The 19,828-nt window shown below is 43.7% G+C and overlaps 1 protein-coding gene across 1 annotated transcript in view; it reads left to right on the forward strand.

Moving 5' to 3' along the window:
• Window positions 1-19,828, forward strand: part of iars1 (isoleucyl-tRNA synthetase 1) — a 54,934-nt gene extending 35,106 nt beyond the window's left edge. Inside the window, exons 26-34 of the mRNA XM_056734563.1 lie at window positions 807-981; window positions 2,289-2,401; window positions 2,915-3,010; window positions 4,530-4,706; window positions 4,949-5,069; window positions 5,350-5,475; window positions 8,577-8,720; window positions 9,036-9,188; window positions 19,584-19,828. Coding sequence (XP_056590541.1) covers window positions 807-981; window positions 2,289-2,401; window positions 2,915-3,010; window positions 4,530-4,706; window positions 4,949-5,069; window positions 5,350-5,475; window positions 8,577-8,720; window positions 9,036-9,188; window positions 19,584-19,666 — 1,188 coding nt within the window. The 3' untranslated portion in view covers window positions 19,667-19,828. The remainder of the gene's footprint in view (window positions 1-806; window positions 982-2,288; window positions 2,402-2,914; window positions 3,011-4,529; window positions 4,707-4,948; window positions 5,070-5,349; window positions 5,476-8,576; window positions 8,721-9,035; window positions 9,189-19,583) is intronic.

A 19,828-nucleotide genomic window follows, 5' to 3' on the forward strand; every position in this document is an offset into this window, starting at 1 on the left:
CCTCTCTGTCTCTGCTTCTTCCACGCTCGATTGTTAAACAGCCCCGTGGAGAAAGCTGTGGGTGGCACACGCCACACGCCTGCCATTGATCAGACCGATAGCTCTGAACACACACAACACACTCAGCAGTCACAGTGACCCACTCGCAAATATATTCATGAGAAAAGAAGCATTATTATTCACAGAAGATGATGAAACGGGCGGTTTTTGGAGTCCTAGAGAGTCTGGCTTTGCATTATTTAGTATGAGATGATGAGATATTTGAATGCGTTTTTATGCAGTAATAACAGAGGTGATGGTGTTTTAGCCGTTCTCTGGCGCAAGCAGCCCGCACCTATGGCCATCAGTAGATAGCCTGTGAACTGTCAAACGTGCTAGTATTCTCACGATGAAGTTGAACTTTCTATTTATCTAGTTTTTATCCTTAAGTATCTGCTAGTGCAAAAAACTTCTTGAACTCTTAAATTCATACATTTGTTTGGGGAGGGAGAGGAAAAGATCTGTCTGTCGGGTGGTACCCAAAGCCTCCAAATGCAACGGTTCATCATTTTCCATGTTTTATTTAAATGACTGATGGTTCTGTGACTGTCCACATGAAATATGATGTGCTAGCAGTACAGACAGATCTGCTCTGAATAGTTCAGTCTCATCCAAAGCATGCTATGGATTTTGTGCATTTTCTGTATGTTTACTATTTATTATTTGAATTTAAGGATTGTTACTCATTCATGAAAAAATTATTGGTCAAGTTGAAGCAAAAGGATTTTTTCTTATATATGATTCATATTTATGATTCCTTTTACCAGGAGCTGAATGTTCGCCAGCTCACTCTGTCCACGGACAAGGACAAGTACGGAATCCGACTGAGGGCCGAACCTGATCACATGGTGCTGGGCAAACGTCTGAAAGGAGCATTTAAGTCTATTACTGCATCCATCAAGGAGCTGAAGAGTGAAGAGCTGGAGGCTTTCCAGAGAACAGGCATGTATCACCTGTGAAATGTATACTTTTGTAAAAGCTGTAACATTTTTTAAAGTCGTTGAGTTCTGCTGCCAACATCTCTGGAGGTACTAAAGATTGTCATAAAGCATTGATGTTGTCTGATGGCGTAATGACCATTAGTAGTGTATCCAAATGTGTACCGTAATGTAAAGGAAAAAATCACATTCTCATTTCCATAATGTGGAAGAAAAAAAACGTATTAAAATTACCGTAATGTAAGAAACAGTAACAGTAACTTATTATTATAGATTTAAGTATTATAAATAGATATATCTCTTGAACTAATATAGATCGTAATATGTTAAGTCAGAATAATGTGATATTTAAATCAAATCAAATGAAATCAAGTCTGTTTAGAAATCAGATCGTCTGTGTTTCTCACAATATAACTAAATATCCTCATGAAAATATTTTTTTCCCTTATATCAGACTCAGACTCATGAGCGAGTTACTGCAGCAGGACCTTTAATGTGCCCATTGTGTAGGCACAGCAGCTTTCTGGGTTTGAAGTGGGCGGCATAAGCCGCTACCTGTGCGTTTGATAGCTGTATGCCCTGGGCGTTGGAGGGGAAGAGCTAAACCAAGCGTGCAAATATCAGATTAGAGTGCACTGATCAGATAGTTGTGCTCCACGCTTACCCTACTAAATCATTTTCGTGCCTTTTATATATATCATTGATGCTCTAATCACCAGAAAGCTGGATAAGACCGGGAAATGGGGCTTGAATAGATCAGACCTTGATAAAAGCCCCGATTGGAGCTCAAAGGGGGTGTAGGATGATGGTGATGTGAGCAGTTTGGGTGCTCAGGAAGGAAACGGCTGTTTCGCAGGTTTTTTCAGCCAGACAGATCTTGAGTTGCAGGAACAATCCCTCCGGAGCCAATCACTGCTGTGCGATTTCTGGGTCAACCCCAACGTTGCCTGCCATAATTTAGAGAAAGCTATCCGTCTGCAGTCTTAGCTCTGTGCCTCGTGAAATCTGCCATCTCTTATTGTTTTCAGTTCTAAATGCCATGTGACTATAAAAACACCAAAATAATTATGAAATAATGGCTGATTGCATGGACGATTACTTTTATGAAATAAAAACACGCTGCTCTGCTTCTGTGTTTAAAAGAAATGTTTGATTTTCCTCCTGTGTAAGCAGTGTCTATTGGGAAGTAATTATCAATTATTATATTTAATTATTTATAATTAGGATCCTATGATTCTCTACATTCTGAACTCTGACACTAAGGAGTGATTCGATTTAAGAGCAATATGTAAAATAAAAACTGTTTTTCAGGATCCATAGTTGTGGATGGTCATGAGCTACACGAGGAGGATCTGCGCCTGATGTACACATTTGATCAGACCTCAGGAACATCGTCACAGTACGAGGCTCATTCGGATGCCCAGGTACTCATTCACACGTTTATTAGAAAACTCTCTAGGAGCAAAGTTTAAACCTTGTTTAAAATGAGCAGGCTTATATTTGAACCATCATTTGATTTAGAAGTGATTTTACAGTAAACCTAGATTAACTTGAATTCGGTTGCTTTAAGGTGCTATAAAGGAAGTTGAAGTCATGAAAACAAATACCTACAATTAAATATGTGATCAGAAACAGACACCAGAACTGTCATGTTTATTGTAAACACATCATCTTGTTGATTTGATCACATTACTCGTCCTTCACAATGTTAGCTGTTCTGTTCATTTTGTTTTATGACTTGTGAAATACGTTGTGGTGGATCAGACCTAAATCGGCCATTAAGGTTCACAACACATCTATATGAAACTGTGATCAGTTTAGATTAGATCTAAACTGTGCGTTGTTTAGTACTTGTTGGTGCATCACACTCTTATGTATTTAAGTTCATAATAGAAATTAGTAAGATGTTTTTGATATGGTGCTGTTTGTTTTACTAGGTCCTGGTTCTTCTTGACATCACCCCAGATCAGTCTATGATGGATGAGGGTGTGGCACGTGAGGTCATAAACCGCATTCAAAAGTTGCGCAAAAAGGTGAGCTTCATGGCTTAAATTCATGAAAACGCATGAAAAACATGAACAAATATTTTGGGTAAACCATTAAGATTTCATTTTAAGTTTTGAGTTTAAGCAATGAATAGATTTTTTATTTTATATTTCTGAGTGAAACAACATATTGAACAAGACTAACTGTATTCATCTGGAATCGATTGAAATGTGGTTGTTCTGAACTAGAGTTGAAGTTGAGCATGAAATGTCTTATTGATTAAGATTGAGCACTTCTCTCTCTAACATCTGGGACTGTTAGGGTGATGCCACATAGTGTACAAGGGCGGACCGGGACAGACACACAAAACACTTTATACCCGTTATATCTGACTCCAGACACTTTTGGCTTCAGTTACTGTTAATAACAATCTGGGTGCATATGAAAATGACCCATGATTTTACTACAGTTATCATAGATTATCTGTGCTTTTTGTAAAACATTAGCAATAACAAATATACCATTGTCTAGAGGAGCCATTCTACTTCTGGACATTAAAATGTATTTTCATTGTTTTCAGTGATGATTAGATTCTCATTACTGCATTGCAGCTCAATCTGATTCTTATAATATTATTTTGATTGAAATACCCAGTTATGATGTAAAAGTGTAATATATGTCCTGCTCTGTATTAAATTAGTCAGCGCTGTCTCGTGTCGGGTCTGTTTCAACACCTCTGACGTCTCCTCACATCATGTGTTTGTCTCTCTCTCTCTCTCTCTCTCTCTCTCTCTCTCGAGGAAAAGCTCTTTTGTTTTTCCCAGGCTCAAGAGAGATGCTATTTGGAAAATCTTTCCACCCCGAAGTTCTGAGTGTGTTCAGACTGCTATAATAAAGCTTAATGAGCAGTCGGCTTTAAGACAAACATCACTTTGATGTTCTGTGGAAATCAGGAAGGACGGATTTCCTTCCCTCAAACTCCCTCCCTTTCTCGCCCCTCTTTTTTTTTTAATAAACAAACGTTTTTCCATTCCACAAGCGGTGCGGGGTATATATGTGACTGGGAGGGGTGCGTGGACGCCTGCCAGGCCCGAATTCCACTCTTATTGAAAGTCTGAAGAAATCGGAGGGAATTTTCCATGGGAGGGAATTAATTTTTCAAGGTTTCCTCAGATGAGAGGTGGTAACCAGGGGGCACAAGTATGTGTATGTTTTTTTTTTTGTTGAGTAATTGTTCAAAGGTACCGAATGCCAGAGCCCATATTTTCCACTACATACTTTGGGAAAATCATGTTTTTTTTTCTTAATGACGCTGCCATACACTGCCATTCATCTCAAACCGTCCAATATTATACGATTTTAACAGTTTATACATGAATATTCCTTGTCAAAAGGCCTTATAAAATGGAAAATGGGTTGTAAACGCCAATCCATGTTAACTTTCAAACCAATTTAAAATGACACGATGAACTTTTAAGATTGCTTTCAATAGATTATTGAGAATGTTTACATGGAGGGAAAAAGCCACCGTTCATGCAGCCAGAATATCCAATCGTCTGTTCTCAGGGTCATCTGGTCCCATCGGATGAGATCACTGTATATTACAGCAGCGAGCCGGCCGGTGAATACCTGGATAATGTCATCCAAAACCACACTGACTTCATCTTGGCCACTACGAAGGCCCCGCTCAAACCCTATCCGGTGCCCAAGAATGCCATTGTGATCGTCCAAGAGAAAACTCAGGTAACTATAAATATTCTCCTCACCTAACAGTGGAACTTCACAAGGTAACGTAGATACTATTAAGTATTTTTTCTATAATAAAAGACTGTCAGCTGTATGACACACTTGGTGACTCCAGTTCCGGTTCTCTCCACAGGCCGTGTTTGAGCCACTTTCATATCTAAGGGCATATTTGGAAAGATATTTGTATATGTATATATATATATATGTGTGTGTTTGTAATTGTTTCCCTTGTCTTATAGTTGAAAGGCTCAGATCTGGATTTAACTATTGTAAGAGGGGCGGCCGTCTCCAGGGCTCCTCTGACCACCGCTGCCTGTGCTTACGTCAACCTCAAAATAACTCTCAAGGACAAACAGCAAGGTATGCCTGAACTCCCAAACATGCCTGATGATGACCGACATCAACGCTTTAATGACACATGTACAACTGTAATGTAGACAAATCTTTATTTGCACCGGCAGCACATTTCCTTGATGTCACTTGACCTGTTTACAGACATTGACCGTGTTCGTGGACAGACGCAGGCGGTTCTTATTCGCTGTGTATGTGGTTTAGGATGAGAGCCGTGAACAGATGTTCATGGTTGTCGCGCTTTAAAAGCAAGTCATGTTTATTCGTTTTCCATTCATGTTTTTCTCAGAGGGTGTAGTACTGCTGGAGAATCCCAAGGGGGATAACCAACTGGACGTGGAGCGGCTGAAGGTCGTTTGCTGTAGTGTTTTTGGACTCAACGGAGCGCCTGTGGCCATATATAATGGGAAGACAGGTGAGATAGATGCTTTACTCTGTCACCGTTTAGTTTGATTTTGGAATTGTCCACTTTTGGCTGTAATGGCAACATGATTTGAGCTGGCACCAAAACCCAACCGTCCATATTATCCCAGCAGGATTTCTGAATTCTCAAGAGTGCTGCAGACATTTTGAAGTAAGAAGTTAAGAAGTAACAGTCTTTGTTCAAAATTTAAAGTTGTAGGATTTGTAAATGAAGAATGTTCAACAAAAGTTGAGCCAAAATGAAGCGGGAATTGTGTTTTTTGTAATACTTTGTTTTTATATTTGCTACACATAGCAATCATATTAAAATGACAAAATGTGAGACAGTCAGTCTTTCTGTCTGATTTTCAGGTCATTTAATATTAGAGTTGTATACAAAAATCATAATAAGGCTTTGTATCTAATGGCCAATACTTAAATCCAAATCTATAATCATGTTTATTTCCAATATATTTATTTTAATACGGAACATATAAACCAAAACCTTGGAGTTATAAGGTTCTATTTGTATATTTTAATTTATACAAATCAAACTGCAGTTGGTAAAAAAATACAGATAACTGACACAATAAAAACATATTTTTCTTTAGACGGAGTTATCGCTCAAAAAACACCTTGTGTTAGTCAACAATCATTTATTAGTGTGGTGTATGGCTTCCTTTTGCGGCCATTACAGCATCAGTTGGTCTTAGTAATGACAGATACAAGTCCTGCACAACGGCCAGAGGGATTTTGAGCCATTTCTCATGAACTGATGGTGGGAAACGTTTCCTGACTCGCTCCTCCAAAACACCTCAAAGTGGCTCAATAATATTCAGATCTGGTGACTGTGCAGGCCATGGGAGATGTTCAACTTCACTTTCATGTTCATCATGTTCATGTTCATCTTTGCAATATTTTATGTAGTATGTGCTAATGCTTTGCTAATTCAACCTTCACACTCTACTCTTACTGGTGGAATGTGAAGTAAGTGAAGATTGGCCACCAGGCTACGCATATATCGCCACGAAGCCCACAACACTATATTGGCCAGTGTTTCAGTTTCATTGTCCAACCCCTGTATGTATATATGTATAAATAAAATCACTGACAAAAAAACATGATTTCAGCAAAAACTCTCAATTCACAACAGTAGGCTTATAATAATGGCATTTATAAGATGATCTGTCAGGTACGATTTCAAAGGAAGTGTCAGTTTGATGGCAATTAACTTCAACCCTCTTAAAGTAACAGAGATGGTGAAAGAGAGGCAAAAGTTAGGGCCATGGTCACACTTGACTTTTCTCTCCATCGACTTCCATTCATATGCATGCGAATGCGATAGACCAGAAACGCAAACCGTCCACAGATATTTTTACTGCGCACCAACATTCAAGTATGTTGAACTCTGACCTGCGAATTCGCATCACGTGAGTGCGTGAGACCAATACAAGATGAAAACGTCACAGTGGACCTCTTGGTACAGAATTGTAAAAGATCGAGGAATTGCTCCCACCCATTTCGCAGCACCATCCGAATTTTGCATGCTTAAAGTCTGATCTGACTGTGGCATTTCTTAAAATACACAAAAGTGTTCGGATGTATTGACACAACTGCTGGTAAGGAACTGATAGACAGTTAAGGTAACACAGGCAGTGACAAATATTGTCTGTGTGTGAGGTCCTGATAAACCCTACAGTGAGTGTGGCGACCAAATGTGGGGGACATGAGGAAAACGGCTTATAAATCAAAGTAAATTATATATTTTTTGAAAGTCCAAAAATGCAGAATGGTTTGTGTGATGGTGGGGTTTATGGGTAAGGTGAGGGAATACAATATATACAGTATAAAAATCATTATGTCTGTGAAAAGTCTTCATAAAACATGGAAACCCAACATGAACATTTAAATCTTTCTATTATCTTAAGACTTATAAAAAACATAAAATGAAAGCTATTTTTGATTGGTTGGCTTTGCTTATAAAACTAAACTATAGCAACTGAGGCTAATGCCTCCTCATCCCTCTCAACACTTTGTACAGTAGGTGTATAAACATTTCTCATGCTTTCTGTACAGTGACCATTAAACTGATCCGCACTTATTATCTCTGTCATTAACTATAAATAACAGCTTGGTTTAAATGAGGTAAAATGAACACTTGTGCGCCAGAGATTATTTATTTGACCATCTGTCTTTGTTTGGAGTTTTGTGAAACAGTTGCGTATGTTTTCAATTAGATCACTGGTCCATGAACTGACTAAAATACTGTCACCATTTAGTCATGTGTTTAGCTGTGTGTGTGTGTGTTTGGTGTTGAGTGCGTGTTTTCTTAAATTCAGACCAGCGACATCAGAATTTTTCCCACACTTGGTGTGTATTGATGATATTTAGAAGGTGTTTCAAAGGAACAGAGAATGAGGACTCAGGCATTATTTACTCATGACATCTCACACCCGTATGCTGTTGGTTTGTCTTTGGAGGAAAAATAAGAAAAATGTGAAGAATCTTTTGGCATTTTGGCTCTTTGCCTTGTGTGTGAGCAGAAGAAAGAAATGTAGGTCATTGTTCACTCTCAACTACAATTATTCATGCCGTTCATTATGTAACAGGAGAATTGAATATACTGTAGCGTAGGTTGGAAGTCAGATGTGATTGGCTCTCAGGTGTCTCATGACCTCTAAAATATCATGACGTCAAATCTGCATCATGTTTGATAAGAGAGAACTTCATGGATGTCAAACGTTATTGGTTTTTACTGGCAAAAAGTCACACTTATAATGCAAGGTTACACTTTATTTACAGTTCCTGTGTTACAGTGTAATTATACATTTAAGAACTGAGTATTAAAAATGAACTACATACTATAGGGCTAGGATTAGGATTTGGTTCAGGGTAAGACATTACTTGTGATTACACATCATTTGTAGTAAATACTATAGTAGAAATGTGTCACAAGGGCACCGTAAAATAAAGTGTTACCAAAAGAAAAACTGTGGGAAGACGCTTCGAAATATTCTTGTTTTCTATTTACACTTATTCAAATGAGCCACTTAAGGTGCTATTAATATTCCTGGCCAATTTCTATTTAAAAATGTATTTGCTATTATATTTCAGAGCTGAAAGCCAATGATGATCTGATATCTCTGAATGGGAAAACTCTGGCGGTTACTTCGGGTCCGAGTCCTAAAGATGTGAGCAGCTCAGACTCTCTCCTGTGTCCTTACGTTAACCTGCAGCTTATGAACGCCAGTCCAGCAGGTATTTTACACTTCATGTCGATGTTTGTTTGCTTCCTAGATTTTAATAAAAAAGATTAAAAATATTTCAAAACATTCAATCCCAGAAAGATTTTTTTAACAGTATAGCACACTTTTGAAACATGTAACAATGTAACACTCCTAAACTTTTAAAAAGTAATTAAGGAGAAACAAACGCATGTAAAATGCATGAAGATGTTTATCATTAAAGCTTGCTTGAAAATGCTCTTCAAAAGGCATTCATCCAATGGGAATTCTCCCAATGGAAAATCAATGATCAGAGTAAAGGGTGAATGTGTTTTTGTGTTTGCTGTAGAATGTCAGACTGGAGATGTGGGGACGCTGCTGTTAATGAACCCGGCGGGTAAAAATGGACTACAGTATCCTGATCTGCTGCATGAAATTGCAAGATTGTTTGGACTGAGAGGCAGAAAGCTGAAGCTCTACATGAACCAAGACCTTACTGAAGGTAAATTTAAAGTAACAGAAACACGACACCAGCTAAATGCACATCAGTGAATTTATTCTTGTTCCTGCTTAATACCTCGATATCAACCTGACGGACTGAGTTTTTCTCCTCATTTAAATAGGCATCATGGTCCTGTAAACATGAGACAACAATAGGGTGATTTCCCCCCCTTTGTTTCATAAATATTAGGGCTGTTACACGATTAATCACGATTAATCGTATGCAGAATAAAAGTTTGTGTTTACATAATATATGTCTGTGTATTGTGCATTTTAATTTTGTATTTATAAGCACATACACATACATGCATATATATAAAATAATAATAAATAATTCCTAAATAAACATATACTTGTATGTGTATGCATTTGTGTTTATAAATACAAAAATAATATACAAAGACATATATTTTGTAATTTTAACTTTTATTCTGAATGCAATTAATCACGATCAATCGTTTGACAGCCGTAGAATATACACTTATAAATATGAGATTACACTTTAAGATAGAGTTCACCTAAAAATGAAAATTCTGTTATGATTTGCTCACTGTCAAGTTGTTCCAAATCTGTTGACATCTCTGGGGCATCATTGACTACCATTGTAGGAAATATAGATTTTTTTTGTTTTGTTTGACACAAAAGAAGATATTTTAAGAATTTCAGAAAAGCTAAAAGTTCTGGGGCACGTTTGACTACCATTTTAATGTTTCCTACTATAGTACTCAATGATGGGTCGACTATCCCTCTAAATTCCGAAGGTTACAGTGTTTTGTCAGTACATCAAGCTTGCTTGATTCCTCATGATATGGAGAAACGTCTTGGTTACGTTTGTAACCTCAGTTCCCTGATGGAGGGAACGAGACGTTGTGTCGAGAACGACAAATGGGGTTCGCCCTTGAGAACCAATCAACTCTGACTACTATAGAAAAGGCCAATGAAATTTGGCGAATGCAAATTGCATGCCGGGCTCCGCCCCCGGAAATCCGGTATAAAAGGAAGCCGGCGTGCAGCATTCACTTACCTTTTGTTCTGAAGAGCCTGAGACCTCTCAAACTGCAGCAGAATACGATACGTGTTCGTGGCATAAGGGACACAACGTCTCGTTCCCTCCATCAGGGAACTGAGGTTACAAACGTAACCAAGACGTTCCCTTTCTGTCGGTCTCTCGACGTTGTGTCGAGAACGACAGATGGGGTTGCCTATGGAAAACGCCACAACGCTGTATCGCGTCACAATGTCAGCGAAGCGACGGTAACAAGCCTGGGCGTGTCATCTCGAAGCTTTCGTGAGACTGTAACCTTCCAGTGTGGTGGTCGGGGGGTTCCAGAGCTTTCTTGGAGAAAGATGGGTACAGCCCTGACCGGTAACTTTCACGGACGGGGCCTTAGCTCTCTATAGGCGAGAGGCCGTCCGGATCAGTTTACACCGGGTAAGCGCGACTCTTAATCAGAGAAGCACTACAGAGGCCACCTCCTACCCGTGGGGAGGAATATGGTGGATATAGGTATGGTCTCGTCCTTGGAGGAGAACGCATGGAACGTGCGGACTGAGTAGTTAACCGCGAGGCGGAGGCCCACCTGGGGAAGCTCATGGGTTACCAGGAGTGGGAACCATTCTCATGAGGATACATCAGACGGAACAGCCCAAGGATGGGGTGTTACAGACGTCCGGTAGCACTAGGTCCAGTTAGAGCTATCTGTGATAGCTCACATGGTATCCCGGCCTAAGGGGGAAGGCTGCTCTGCCCAGCCAGCCCCCAGGGGGTGCTTGTTTGGTGATGGATGGAATGCCTATTCTTAACCAGTGTCTGGGTAAGAAGGGAGGCTGGTGAGGTACCAGTTTCTTAGCGATGTGTTCGGGTAAGAAGAAAGGTAAATAGCACACTGACCCAACCTGTTAGAGGGTGGAAAGGTGCTTTCGCAGGCATACGCCCCCCCCGGATGCCAGTCCTACATGTCGCCACGCAGGACGTGGGCTGACACCGGGTTTACGCGAAGGTTGTTAACCCTTGCGAAGGTGTTTGGGCATAGCCCAACCCGCAGCTCTACAGTTGTCTGCTAGAGAGGCGCTTCTGCCAGTGTCCAGGAGGTGGCTAAACTCCGTGTGGAGTGAGCCCTCACTGCCAACGGGCATGGGAGATTCTGAGATCGGAATGCCGTCGTAACGGCGTCCACGACCCAGTGCGCCAGCCTCTGTTTGGAGACAGCCTTCCCCTTCTGCTGTCCTCCAACAGACACGGAGCTGGTCAGAGCTTCAGAGCTCTGCGTGCGGTCCAGTACGTACTGGACACAACACTAATCGGGTTGGGTCTTCCTCCCCTATGGGGAGCGCCTGCAAGTTCACCACTTGGCCCCGGAGGGAGTAGTGGGAACTTCTTGGGCACGTATCCGGGCCTGGGTCTCAAGATAACGTGAGAGTTTCCAGGGCCTAGTTTAAGGCAATTCGGGGACACGGAGGATGCTCGATGGTCCCCTACCCTCTTGAAGGAAGTGAGCGCCGTCAGGAGGGCCGTCTTACTCTATGAGGAAGATCGGAACCTCCGAGGGGCTCTTTGGGGGGCCCTGAGGCTCCCCAGGACCACTTAGGGTCCCAAGAGGGTATGTAGCGGAGATGAGGCGGATTCCGCCCTCTCGCTGCTTAGGAACCTGGTGACCAGGTCGTGTTGCCCTAGAAACTTTCCACCGACTGAGTCGTGATGAGTGGCAATAGCGACTACATACACTTTCAGTGTGGAAGGGAGATGTTAGTCTCCAGTCTCGTGAGAAGGGGAACACAATCCTGATCAAGCACCTCAGTGGGTCTTTCTCGTTGAGAAAGACACCAGGACGAGAAGAGGCACCGTCTAGAGGCGTGTAACCGCCTAGTAGATGGGGCCCTAGCCTGGGTGATGGTCTCAGCCGTATAGGGGGAGTAGCCATCTTAGGATCTTCTCGTCCCGTCTAGAGAACAGACATGGGTGTTCCAGAGGTCTGATCTGGGATGCCAGAACGTGTCCTTCCCCTGAGAGAGCAGGTCCTCTGTCAGGGGAATGGTTCAGGGGGAGTCGCTGTCTAGAGCATCGGCTCTGAAGCCAAGTGCGCTTAGACCGGTGTGGTGTAACCAATAACACTTGGTGCTCCTGCTCCCTGACCTTGCACAGAGTCTGTACAAGAAGGCTCCTGGGGGGGGAAGGTGTGCTTCCGCCCATCCCGCGGCCAGCTGTGCGCAAGGATATCCGTGCCGAGGGCAGGGACTATCAAGCGGGCAAATGGTGGTGTTACGGGAGGTGAACAGGGTTACCTGGGCCTACCCGAATCAGCCTCCAAATGAGCTGGACTGCACGGGGGTGGAGTCGCCACTCTCCACGAGGCATAAACTGGCGAGAAAGCACGTCGGCTGTCTAGTTCAGTTTGCCCGGGGTGTGTGGCCTGCAGGGAACGAGTCACCTGTTGACTCCACCGGAGGAGGCGTCGAGCAAGTTGTGTTTAGCTGCTGTGAGCGAACGCCACCCTGACGATCTGTATTCGCTACAGCTATAGTGCTGTCCTCGGAACAGCACGTGCATGTCTCGCACGAGAGGCCGTAGCCTGCTCAGTGCAAGTAGCATAGCCCACAACTCTTGGCAATTGATATGCCAGCGCAGGCGGGGGTTCGTCCAACACCCCACCTGCGTGGCCGTTGCACACTACACCGCACCCCTACAGGGAGACTTCAGTCGTCACCACGACCTGCCTCATAACCTGCTCAGAGGGACCTGAGTCCGTCGAAAAAGTCATAAAGACTAGGGGTTATGGTGCGTCGGCAGCAGGGCGGTGTGCCACGCTCTCCTCGGAACTCGACTCTGAAACCAGTGTTGGAGCGGTCTCATGTGCATCAACTCGAGGGGTATTAACCCGCGAGGACGCCATGTGTCCCAGGAGCCTCTGAATTGTTTCAGGGGGACCGCTGTCTGCCTAAAATGTTCATTTCAGACAGTTCAACACTGGTTGGGCACAACTGCGGACAGGTGCGCAGACATGGTAACAGAGTTGAGTTCCATACCGAGAAAGAGGATGCTCTGCACTGGGGAGAGCTTGCCCCTCTCTTGGTTGACCTGGAGTCCCAATCGACCTCGGTGCCGGAGCACCAGGTCCCTTTGTGTACATAACAGATCTCGCGAGTGTGCCAAGATAGGCCAGTCGCTGAGATAGTTTAGTACCCGCTCGCCTTCCTCCCCTCAGGGAGAAAGGGCGGTCAGGGACAGACCGAAAGGGAGGACTCTGTACTGATATGCCCGCCTCTCGCACGCGAACCGTGGGAACGGCCGGTGTCGAGGAGGATCGAGACATGAAAGTAAGCGTCCTTTAGGTCGATTGCCACGAACCAATCCTGACACCTCATAGATGTCAGGACGCGCCTCTGTGTGAGCACCCTGAATGGCAGCTTTTGAAGGTGCTCTGTTCAGGGTACGCAGCCTTTGGGGGCAACCCGCCGTCTTTCTTGGGAACGATGAAGTGCGGGTCGTGACCCACTGAACATCTTGGTTTTTAGGGACGAACTCGATGCCTGTTTTGCCAGAAGGGTGGTGACCTCTACCCGAAGTACGGAGGCGTCCCTGCCTCTGACAGAGGGAGAGATGATGCCCCGAAACTTGGGAGAGTCTCTGGCGAACTGGATCGAGTAACCAAGACGGACCGCCCTCATTAGCCAGCGAGACAGTGTGGGCAGCTCTCGAGCTCCCAGGGACTGTGACAGGGTGACCAAGGGGACGGTCTGCTTCATCATTCCCACGGGGGGTGGTTCGTCGGCTGGCGGAGCTAACCATGTCGTGGGGAGTCCCCGGAGGGAAGGTTTGCTCTGCCTACCTGCCTGGCGGGACAACGGCACGCACTGTCGGTTTGAGACTGGTGACAGCTGTCGTATGTGTACGACCTCACGCCTCGCCAAGGTGTGAGGTCGGTTCGCCGAGCACAGTCCAGTGGAGTGTGCGATCGGCTGCAAGTAAACCCGGGGAGAACAGAAAACTCAGTGAGTAAGTGGGCGCCAAGCCCTAAAAAGGGTCCGGCTTTGGTGACGAGGCAGGAGTCGTTCCGTACCGACCGATCAGAGCCGTGGCTGTGAAGGTTCGGGCCCGATGTTGTTCTCCCTGGGGTCTTCCCGTCAGTGTCCCTTCTCGCGAGGAGGTTGCTGACGGGGTGGAGGTTTCCCCCTCGACCTCTGCTTCCGGGGTGCCGCCTGTGGGGGCACAGGAACCGGAGCCGATGTCGAAAGGGTCCTGGGTTGCAGGGAAGCAGACGTCACGTGAGATCTCGGAGGCCTGTAGGCGGCCGAGTCGCGGCGTGAAAAAAATGTGGTTAATTGCCACTGTCTGCTTCGCCGTCAAAAAACTGCTGAGCGCAGTCCTCGACGGTGTTACCAACAACCCACCCTGCGAGATGAGTGCATCAAGAAAGCGGACCTCCTTGGTGTCACTCTTCTGCACAAGGTATAGCCGGGGGTGTCTCTCCTGGACCACTACCGTGGACATCGTCCGACCCAGGGCCCGTGCCGCCGCCTTTGTCGCCCGTAGAGCGCTGTCAGCGGCGGCACGGAGATCCTGCATTATATCCAGGTCGGCCTTACCCTCGTGGAGCACTCTCAACGCCCTGGCCTGGCGGACCTGCAGGATGGCCATGGCGTAGAGAGGAGGCAGCCTGGCCCGCAGCATCGCAAGCTTTCGACATCAGTGATACCTAAGTCTTACACGCTTTGGACCGTAGGGGTGGCCGATTCCCCCCAGGTGGTAGCCATCCGCGGCACAGGTGCACCGCGGGCGGACGTTCCACCCGGGGGATCTCGACGCAATCCTTGGCTGCTCCACCAGCGAGGGAAGTAAGGGAGGCATAGCTGGTTTTCACTGGAGCGATCCGTGAGTGGAGCGCTCCAAGTGTTACACAGCTCCTCATGCAGCTCCGGGAAAAAAATGGTACCCGGGGTGGGCGCGGTTTGCACCGCGCTCCGACCTCAGGAACCACATATCCCCGGGTTAGCATGAATGACATCACTTCTGCTTCCTCCTAACTCGACCGCTGGGGGTGGAGCTCGGATTCGTCAGAGTCGGATGCTAGCCTCCCTCTGATGCTGCGAGCAACATCTCATCTGCGCCACACATCGTACCCGTGAGAATCCGGACGGTATGCCACCGCCGGTTGGGGAACGTTCAGAGGAGCGAATCGGGGTGCGATCGGCCCGTGAGCACTTAGCTGGCGGGTTTACGTTCGCAGAGTTCCCCATATCACTAACGCTGCTAACGTGGGTGGTCATCAGGGCCGTAGCCACAGATGTCACAGCCCGGGTAGCAGACGAAATGGTGGCTGGTTCCCGTAGGAAGACAGCCACCCGTGACTGCAACTTCTGAATGACAATCCGCCCGCAGTGCGGGCAGATGTGTCAACGAACGCTGCTTCAGCGTGCTGGACGCCCAGACGCCTAACCCAGCGGTCGTGTCCATCCCCCTCCTCGATGAGAGTGCCGCACCCAAGAGAACAGCGGGACATGCCGCGCTGGAGAATGCTCAGTTAGTCCTGAAAAGGACTTTTTAGAAAAAAATCTCTAACACCTCCGGAACCGCTGAGACGCCCAGGGGAAGGTCGCTGCAGGTAGGGACGATCCGCTGGTACACGTCGTAGATCCAGCGATGTAGAAGAAGAAGAATTCATAGAATTCGTTCTGTTCGTAGTCATGAGCGAAGGCTCTGAAGAACAAAAGGTAAGTGAATGCTGCACGCCGGCTTCCTTTTATACCGGATTTCCGGGGGCGGAGCCCGGCATGCAAATTGCATTCGCGAAATTTCATTGGCCTTTTCTATAGTAGTCAGAGTTGATTGGTTCTCAAGGGCGAACCCCATCTGTCGTTCTCGACACAACGTCGAGAGACCGACAGAAAGGGAACTATTAACTTCCAGAGACTCATAATGTGATGTAGAGGCTCTGGAGAAATGACTACGCTCTTCAGTCATCAGTCATGTTTTTCGAGATGGTGGACAGATTTATTTGTGTGATTGTACAGAAGAACAGCTGTCACTCTTAATCTCTAGACGGAGTCTAAAGCACATACCTTCAGCTGGGATCAGTGCCACTGCAATAAATAATCCCTAAACAATTAACCGTGGCCGGGGTTACAACAACGCTTCCACTCCCTGTCCGGTCTCCAGTGTGACATGAGGACAAATAGATAAATGACATTCAAGAAGTCAGATGAGGACAAACATCAGGGTCATGAAGGTCTTCGGTTGAACAAACCTTTAGATTTTCCATACGGATTTGGAAAATGTTGAAATTGTGGAATTCAAGTGTTTGTACGAAGCATCTCCTTTCAGTCAGTCTGATGTACTCTTTCATTGGAAACATGGGATTTGATCCTCATGATAAGGTTTTTTCACATAATCTAAAACTTGAGCGAGGTGATGATCAAATATGAAGGCTGATATTTGCCAAGCCTGAATTTCATTACAAACATTACAGGATCATAAAGTGACACATAACCCATAACTGTGCAGTATAGCACAACTAAATGAAGACATGGAGGAAAGTTGCCATTTGCATTGTTGATGATTATTTTGATGCATTGCTGGATTCAGCCCCGATTGGACTTGAATGCATAATAGCGTCGGCAAATATTGGAAAAGATTTAGTCCATAAACCCTAATTTATCTGGCCTGACTAATTGGGCTCTCGAGGTTACATGTTGTGTTAAAAATACAATACGACCAGAATAGATTTGTTGTTATCTAGGGCTGCAACAACGAATCGTAAAATCGATAAAAATCGATTCTAAAAAAGTTGTCAACGAATTTGATTATCGATTCGTTGTGTCGCGCGACGCGGAGACGTTTGATTATTAAAAAAAAACTTTATTTGAGTGCGGAGCGGAGTGAAAACACTCGGTCTCTCTCGCGCACTGATGCTAGCAGAGTTTGGCGCGTTGTAGACGGGCGGATCAAAAATAAAAAAAACGAGGAAGATACATGGCGGAGGCAGAGAAATCCGCGCGACCCAACTCATCCAAGGTGCGGGAGCATTTCAAACTAAATAAACAGAAAAAGTGCATGAACTGCAAAATATGCAAAAGCGACATGACACGGGAGCACCACGGCAATGATCCAGCACCTGAAACGCAAACAAGTTTGAGTCTTTGATGAGGAGTTCAACAGCAGGTTAAGTCACTACAGAATCCTACTTTTGTTCCGTTTTGAAGTGTAGAACGTGTTGTCCCCGGTGCTGGTGTTTACTCGTTATCCAGCTTGACAAGTTAGCGTTAGCTCGTTAATAACAGTAGTAAAGCAGGGGTGGTATAGTTACTTTGCATTTTGCATATCAAGACTAAAAACACGTTTTTATTCACTCGCCTTTTTTGGACCATTCATTTATCAATCTGTTGTCATGTATAGCTACACTGCAAAAATTACTTAGTAATTTTGTCTAATTTCCAGTCCAAATATCTAAAAAATCTTAAATCAAGATTACTAGACAAGAAAATTAAGTGATGCTTAAAACTTCTGTTTGAAATTATATCTCATTAAGATTATTTTTCGTACCCCATTGGCAGATAATTTTGCTTGTTTTAAGCATTCAATCACTTAATTTGAGGTGTTTTTTCAGAAAACAAGACATAATTTCTTATGCTTTTTCATTTATAACAGCTCAGGGATGTTCAAGGAGAAGAAAATCTAAAGATTTTAGTTCTGTTTTTGAATAAAGGGTTGGAAATGAATGCTTTTCTTGGTTTTTGTTTTTATCCGATTCATCGATTAATCGGAAAAAAAATATTTACAGATTAATCGATTATTAAAATAATCTTTAGTTGCAGCCCTATTGTTATCTAAAGACTGCATGATTCACAATGGCAGGGCAGTGCTAGATGACCGCTAACTGGTTTCTTACTGGTCCAGTAAAAGCCTGTACACACCGCTCTGCAACCTGCCAGGTGTAAAATCACAAACCTGATCGATTACAAGTTGTTGAATGAAAGCATGAGTTGCATTGCTATAAGGTATTATACACTCTTAAAGGGATACTTCTCCCAAATGAAAATTCTGTCATCATTTCCTCACCGTCGAGTTCCAAATGTTTTTAAATGTCTTTGTTCTGATGAACACAGAAAGATATTTGGAAGAATGCTTATAACCAGACAGATCTTGACTCCCATTGTAGGAAAAAATACCAGAACATTTTTGTTGTTCTGTTGAACACATTGAAAGACATTTTGAAGAATGTAGAACAGCAAACAGTTCTGGGGCACTTTTGACCACCATTGTATTTGTTTCTACCAGAGATGGGCAGTCAAGTTAGTGCCTCGACTTAAGACTTGACTCGACTTAACAAAAAGGACTTGTGAATATTGAAAAAAAACGAGTCTTTTATGCTTGACTTACTGATATCATAAGGAAAGAATGTGTATATCGGTAAATAAAACTTTTATCATAGAATTTCATGATGGACGTTTCACTGCGTATTCTGTGTAAACTTATAAAACCAATAAAACTAGCACTGTTTTTATCAATATTTTTGTAGAATGTGAATGTGGCTTGTATGAGAGATAAAGAAGATATTAATGCTTGCAGTTTGTCACGTATTTTTGATTTATGTAACGTTTATCAGCATGCATTGTAAAATTTTACACTGATTTAAATCAACTGGAATATTTTCTGATAAAGAGTGACTGGCGTCATCTTGCATCTCACTTAGCGATGGTGTCCCTGGTTTTTCAAACATCACATGTTTTCTCTATATTAAACAACTTTGCAAATAGGTTTGATTATGAGAATTTTTTCAATAAGGCATGAAATGACTTTTGACTTGACTCGGACTCTAGCTGAAAGACTTGTGAACATCTCTGGTTTCTACTACGGTTTCTTTTACAGGTCTGGAACAACTCGAGGGCGAGTTATTCACAGATTTTTTCAATTTTTGGTGAACTATTTCTTTAACTAGTTGAAATGCATTCTTTTTTTAACAGTAAATTTGGCATTAATTATTCATCAAATGTCATTTTTCACAAAAGGACACACATGATTCCCATTTTGTTGAATCCCGGCAGATGATACCTGCCACAATTCGGGAAATGAAAGCTGTTCCCCATTTTTCCCTTGTTTGTTTTCTCACCTCAGACCAGAAAAGCACTTTTCGTCTGCAAATATACTTGTATGATTTGACCAGAGCCAAATCGATGAGACGCGAGTATGTATTTGTTTGTTGGCGTCTTAAAGAAAGTGGGTCATATCCCAGAGGCCTCTTCTCCTCTGCTGGCATACAGAAAACAAGATGGCCAGCAGAATCATCGGGCTTCCTCATTATAGCGGATAGAAATCAGTCTAATCTTTCATTGTAGGCAACCAGTAGCATCTTGTGTCATAATATAGCGAGTTAACAATCTAATCCAATATTGTTTTTTTCAGAATTGCTGAAGACGTTTCCTCTGAAGACGCTGAACACCAAGACTCTGTATGTGACCGTTCTGCCCACAACAGCAGAAGCCTAGTGATGTCACACTCTCCCAGCACCAATCACAGCACAGCACATACTACTCAACGTCAGCTCATTTTTTTCCCACATCTGTCCTCATGATGGTTTCTCATTACTCATGCTTTCTGGGCTTTGTATTGGTGATTAGAAATGTCAAATAAATCAATCCAGAACTGTT

The sequence above is a fragment of the Triplophysa dalaica genome, chromosome 21 (assembly GCF_015846415.1).
Source record: "Triplophysa dalaica isolate WHDGS20190420 chromosome 21, ASM1584641v1, whole genome shotgun sequence".
NCBI classification, from domain to species: domain Eukaryota; kingdom Metazoa; phylum Chordata; class Actinopteri; order Cypriniformes; family Nemacheilidae; genus Triplophysa; species Triplophysa dalaica.